The following is a 6,496-nucleotide window of genomic DNA, read 5'->3' as shown; positions in this document are numbered from 1 at the left end:
AGCCAGGATGGTCTCGATCTCCTGACCTCGTGATCCACCCGTCTCGGCCTCCCAAAGTGCTGGGATTACAGGCTTGAGCCACCGCGCCCAGCCTGTATTATTTATTTTCAAGAGACCTAAAGGGAAATATTTAATTGAAAAGTAGTGGAACCTTGAAAAAAAAATGGCTAAATTACCATAGTTCTTTGTATAAACCTAAAGATATTTTAAGAAAATATATGAAAAGTTCAAGTGCAATAGAGCAGTTCCCAACACGAGATGCATTTCATGATAACATGTGCTTAAACTTTCTGAGATGTAAAAACAGCGTAACATAAATACATCTGTGTATTTATGCCCAGCTTAAGGCAGAAAGAAAGCATTGCTGGTAGAGTCAAAGCTACTTAATATTCTTCCAAGTTCCCATCTTCCTCCCCCTCCGAGGAGTAACCACAATTTGTAATTTCCATGGTTTTCTGTTTGTTTGTGTTTTGTTTTTGAGACAGGATCTCACTCTGTCACCTAGGCTGGAGTGCAGTGGTGCACCCACCGCAGACTCAACCTCCCGGGCTCAAGCGATTCTCCCAGCTCAACTTCCCTGGTTGCTGGGACCGCAGGCACATGCTACCATACCTGGCTAATTTTTTGTAGACACCAAGTTTTGCTATGTTTCCCAGGCTGGTCTCAAACTCCTGGGCTCAAGTGATCCACCTGCTTTGGCCTCCCAAAGTGCTGCGATTACAGGCATGAGCCACTGTGCCCGGCTTCCATGTATTTTTTTAATTAGTCACCTTTTGCTCTGTAACAAAAGCACCCCAAAAGTCGCAGGCTTAAAGCTGTGAACTTTCATTATTGCTGAAGCACCTGTGGGTTGCAGGGGTTGGCTGACTGAGGCTGGGCTCCCTCCCACATCCTGCCCTCGTGGTCCTTTGCCATCTTGTTAGCTACTTAGTACCATCCAGAAGGTACTTTTTGTTTTTCCAGCTTTTGAAATTGTTTCTAGTGAGACGGTTCATCTGGATTGTCTAAGGCACTATGACTGGAAATACAAATTTCAACTTTTAACATTGGCCATTGGTTTTTCCTCTTTTGCCTAATGCCACTTCTGAACATGACTACTTTTAATAATGAGAGCTCAGTTTTGCACAGCTAGTGCTTTACAGTTTTCAGAGCACCTTGATTATCCTGTGTGTTAGTTGAGGCATGGGCTTTATTCCTGTTTGACAGGTAGGGCGACAGCAGCCACTGATGGACCAGGGGCTGGAGCACTGGTCTTCTAGTTCGTGGCTCGCGGCTTTCCCTGCTCTAGTTTCACTCCCGCCCCTTGTTTCCTTGTTCATTGCCCTCATCTGCATAGCCAGTGAGCACCGTGTAGCTGAGTGTTTCCTGGGTCCCCTGTCTCAGCTCAGCGCCTTAGGTGCATTCTGTTGATTGTGAAATCTTGCTGTGGATTGTACTGTTCTTGGCATGCCTTGTTTCTTTATGTAAATCTTTTATTGTAAGAAACCAGTTGTGAATTCCTGCCTTTCAGCTTGTATTTCCTATTTTAGTGCACGATTAGTCCAGTTTGATTGATGCTTTATAGGGATACTTAAGTATTGGGAAATGGTGGAAAAACCGAACAATTTACGTTTGCTCTTGAAACTGTTTTAGGTGTGGCCTGAAGTCACTGATCCTGAGAAGTTCGTGTATGAAGATGTGGCTATCGCAGCATACCTGCTGGTAAGGGTGTGCGCAACCTTAGCTTCTCTGGAGTGGGTGGAGGTTGCTACAGGCAGATGTTCCCAGTAGTGAAGGACATTTTCCAAATCCATAACTGCCGGTGCTCACAGTTCTGCTGGCCAAGGTTGGTTACCCATGTAACAGTTTGACTTCATATGGTCCTTTTGATGCGTCTAGAACAAGTTTGGGTTGAAACTTGACCTCGGGTTCAAACTTGACCAGCAGGCGGAACTGTATGTCCACACTCAGCAGTCATCGTGGAGGCACCGTCTGGCACAGGGAAGCACTGAGGAGCACATGTCTTCCAGCCCTGGCCTAGAACCTTCTAGCCCTTTCCTCAGCTGGCTCGCTAGCTGGCTACATTTGGACATGCCCTCTGATTTAATCATCCTGGTTTACTTATCTATAAGAATGTTTAGAGTAAGCTGGGTACAGTGGCTCACACCTATAATCCCAGCACTTTGGGAGGCTGAGGCAGGCGGATCACTTGAGGTCAGGGGTTTGAGACCAGCCTGGCCAACATGGTGAAACCCCGTCTCTACTAAAAATACAAAACTTAGTTGGGCTTGGTGGCAGGTGCCCATAGTTCCAGCTATTGGGGAGGCTGAGGCGGAAGAATTGCTTGAACCCAGGAGGCAGGAGGAGGCGGAGGTTGCAGGGAGCCAAGATCACGTCATGGCACTCTAGCCTGGGTGGCAAGAGCAAGACTCCATCTCAAAAAAAAAAAAGAATGTTTAATGTAGATAATTTCCAGTTTCCTTTCACTCAGAGTTTTCTTTGACCAGTTTGTGTCTGAATTATTCTTGCGTAGAGTGAATTACTACCTGACTTTGTTACGTTTTTCTCTTCACTTAGATTCTGTGGGAAGAAGAAAGGGCCGAGAGGGGAGTAACTGCCAGGCAGTGCTTTGTGGACCTGGGATGTGGAAATGGCCTCCTGGTCCACATCCTGAACAGTGAGGGGGTAAGGCCCGGCTCCGTCACCTTTTCTGGTAGCTTGTTCAGAGTTTCCTCAGGTCAGACACAGGGTTCACTGACATCTTTTTCTGCTGGTACAGCCTGGATTTGGAGTTAGCCAGCTATCAGAGTAGGTAGGGACTTATAAATTTCTGTTAATTTGATAAACAGCTCATTAAACAAAGGAAACGTGATAATCGAATTGGACCTAAGAGGAAGTCCCCAGGCCCCGGCGTGGACCTATAAAATGACAGGCTTTGAGTAGCGTGGATGGTTTTTTGCTGTCAGAAATTTCTTTTGAAACCCACCATCTCAAGGAGCTGGAGGGAGATAAAAAGCAAGGTAGGTTCTGCACTTTAGAAGCTTCAGGCCAGGCACGGGGCTCACGCCTGCAATCCCAGCACTTGGTTGGCCGAGGCGGGAGGATCACTTGAGCCCAGGAGTTTGAGACCAGCCTAGGCAACATGGTGAAACCCCGTCTCTGCAAAAAAATAAAAACAAATAAGAGAAGCTTCAGTTCTGGCTCAGACGGCCAGTCATGTATACACAGACAACAGTATGGAACAGTGTGGTAGTGGGTTTTACCCCTGTTTTCTAGATGTTCAGCTGATGGAGTGAAACCAGTCTTGGGCTGACAGCGGAACCTGCCCAGGGAGCACTGTCAGTGGGGGTGGGTCAGCTCTCCGTGGCTTGTGCCTGGAGCTTCCTGCCAGCAACTCACACCCCTCCTGGTGCGTCCAGCGCACCGGGTGCCATTACCCCATGATACGATGGCGAGCTTAGCCACTTCCTGCTAGGGAGCAACCGCTGGAACCTGCAGCCCAGTCTGGCGGTCCCAAGCTGATTTTCTTCCTGTTGTACTGTACAGTGCTGGACTGACGGGCTGCACATATTTGCCTACACCTCCAAGAGCTGGAAATGGTTGTTCCAATGCCCTTTTCAAGTGTGTGATTGAAGAGTGAGTTTCTAATCATAATACCTGTAAGCTGGCTGTGGGGGTGGTAGCGCATCCGGTGGCGGCTTGGAAGCTGGTACCTGGGGACAGCCGGGAGGTGTCCCACGCACCCCTCCTCTTCTGCAGGCTTGGAGTAAATAAGTTTGCCCTGTGAGAGCCAGTGAGGGTGGCCAAGGTGCAAGAAGAGCAGGCAGCTGACCTTGACTAAGAGCAGAGAATTGACTCACGTTCTCAGGTGTGCTCCCTGGGTTACTGCCCTGGAAATGTTCCCACACTAAAGGCCACTGTGGTCACTCAACTCCATGGCCCATTTGAAGACTCATAATGGCCGTTAGCAGAGTACACCTTCTTTCCTGCCTCGCAGGGGTGGGGGTGTCTGTTTCAGACCCGCTGAGAAATCGTGCTTGTGCCATCCGTGAATGCTAATGACACACTTGAAAAAGGGCATTGTAACAACCATTTCAAGCTCTTGGAGGTGTAGGCAAATATGTGCAGCCCATCAGTCCAGCACTGTACAGTACAGCAGGAAGAAAATCAGCTTGGGACTACCGGACTGGCTGCAGGTTCCAGCTGTTGCCCCTAGCAGGAAGTGGCTAAGCTCACCATTGTATCATGGGGTAATGGCACCTGGTGCACCGGACACACTGGGGAGGGTACGAGTTGCTGGCAGGAAACTCTTCTCTTGCCCTTCGTCCTGCTGGCAGTGCCTGCAGAGCTTTAATGTGTTCTTACTAACTTATTATGAAGTACTAAGCTTAACCTTTGATTTCTAAAATTAATGTTTTCAGCATCCAGGCAGAGGGATTGATGTCCGGAGAAGAAAAATCTGGGACATGTATGGACCACAGACTCAGTTAGAGGTACTGTCTTTGTTATGCATGCCCTTGATCTCAGCATGGCTTAGCCCCCAGTGGGAACTGCTGTAATGAATGTGTCTCTTTGTGTAGGTCAAGCAGACATGCTGATAGCAAACCTTCACATTCATCTAAGGGCTCTGAAATTAGAGAAGAGAGAAAGAAAGACGAAACTAGACCTTGCAGAGCTTTCTGGTTAAACTGACTGAAGGGCGCTGACCTCCAGGCAAAAGTGCTGTCTCTCCCTGAGTCTGTCTGTGCCATTTGTATCTTGTGTGGGGTGCTCCCGTGCCACCTTGAGGTGGGGGCCGTGCCCCGTGCCCTTTGTGAAGTCCTCTTCAAGGCCTCCCAAAGGCTGCTCTTTGTAGTCAGCAAGCAGTGACTACCATGCCTGCCAGGACTCCACCAGGATGGGGACACCTGCAGATGAGCCACCTAGGGTGGTGGCTGTGCCAGGGCTGGATAGGTTTACAGGGCTGTGGGGACTCAGAGCCCTCTAAACCTTGACCCCACTCGGGGCCTCTGAGAAGGCTTCTTGGAGCACCCCCACGAGCAAATGGAGGCAGCCAGGTGCCTGGCATGGAAGTGAGATGCCCCCGGTGGGATCACCTCCAGACACGTGGATGATGTGTAGGGCAAACTGGGCGGTCCCACCTAAGTTCTCTCATATCTTTGGGCCAGTCCTCTTTACCCTTCACATTTCCCTTTTTTAGGACTTGAAAGGGACAATCTCACTTTTCTTAATGCCCCTACCCAGAGATAATCCTCTCTTTTATTTAGGGAAATCAATATGTACACATTTAGAGTTTTAAAAAATAACAGAACTTTGACCCTGGCTGCTTCTGTTCGTTAAACATCCCATCCTAGGCATTTTCTGAAGTCTTTGACAATTATTTGCAAGCACGTTGTTAATGGCTGAAAAATGTTCCATGGAATTGAAGGTAACAGCAACACAAAGAAGTACAGCTGACCCTTGAAAAACACGGGATTGAACTTTGTGGGCCCACTTGTATGCAAAGTGTTTTCAATAAATACATTGGAAAATTTTTTTGGAAATTTGCAACAATTTGAAAAAACTTACAGATGAAATGCATAACCTAGAAATATCGAAAAAAATTCAGAAAAGGTTAGATATGTCCTGAATGCATTAAATACACATACATACTAGTCTATTTTACCATTTACTACCATGAAATATATACAAATCTATACCATTACATATATATACAAATATATACCATTTACTACCATGAAATACAAAGTTAAAATCAATCAAAATGTATACAAACCCAGACTGTATGTGGTGTCATTCTCTGTCAAGAGAAATGTGAACGTAAAGATGCAGTATTGAATCATAATTGCATGAAATTAACTGTAGTCCATGCTATGCTACTGTAAAATGTCCTGGTCACTGCTCGTTGCTACTGCAGTGAGCCCAAGTGTTGTAAGTGCCCATTTAAAATGTTGCGTGACACCAATCACCTCCGAGGCACCTGCTTATTCCTCCAGTCAGGTGCATAGCCCATTGAAACGTGATGTCTGGTATTTTTCAACGTGTTTGGTGCAGTCCTGTAAACCTCGAGCAGCACCGTGGGACCCATGCACAATGCCACTGGTGATGCTGGAAGTCTCCCAAGAAGCAGAGAAAAGTCATGGCATTGGAAGAAAAGGCTGAGTTCCTTGATAGGTCTTATAGATTTCAGTCTGCAGCTGCAGTTGCTCACCATTCCAAGATAAATGAATCCAGTGTAAGGACCCTGTTTTTTTTTTTTTTTTTTTTTTTTTTTTTGAGATGGAGTCTCGCTCTGTCGCCCAGGCTGGAGTGCAGTGGCATGATCTTCAGTTCACTGGAGCCTCCACCTCTCAGGCTCAAGTGATCCTCCCACCTTAGCCTCCCAAGTAGCTGGGATTACAAGCACATGCCACCACATCCAGCTAATTTTTGTATTTTTAGTAGAGATGGGGTTTCACCGTGTTAGCCAGGATGGTCTCGATCTCCTGACCTCGTGATCCACCCGTCTCGGCCTCCC

The 6,496-nt window shown here is 47.2% G+C and overlaps 1 protein-coding gene across 1 annotated transcript in view; it reads left to right on the top strand.

Moving 5' to 3' along the window:
* The window catches only part of TRMT44 (tRNA methyltransferase 44 homolog (S. cerevisiae)), a 37,652-nt gene that overhangs the window by 8,383 nt on the left and 22,773 nt on the right, over positions 1-6,496 (top strand). The window contains exons 4-6 of the mRNA XM_011935443.1: positions 1,633-1,701; positions 2,557-2,664; positions 4,401-4,472. Coding sequence (XP_011790833.1) covers positions 1,633-1,701; positions 2,557-2,664; positions 4,401-4,472 — 249 coding nt within the window. The remainder of the gene's footprint in view (positions 1-1,632; positions 1,702-2,556; positions 2,665-4,400; positions 4,473-6,496) is intronic.

This window comes from Colobus angolensis, unplaced genomic scaffold (genome assembly GCF_000951035.1).
Source record: "Colobus angolensis palliatus isolate OR3802 unplaced genomic scaffold, Cang.pa_1.0 Scaffold143, whole genome shotgun sequence".
Lineage (NCBI taxonomy): Eukaryota > Metazoa > Chordata > Mammalia > Primates > Cercopithecidae > Colobus > Colobus angolensis.
The sequence above is the reverse complement of the archived record's forward strand: the minus strand, read 5'-3'. Positions and strand labels throughout refer to the sequence as shown.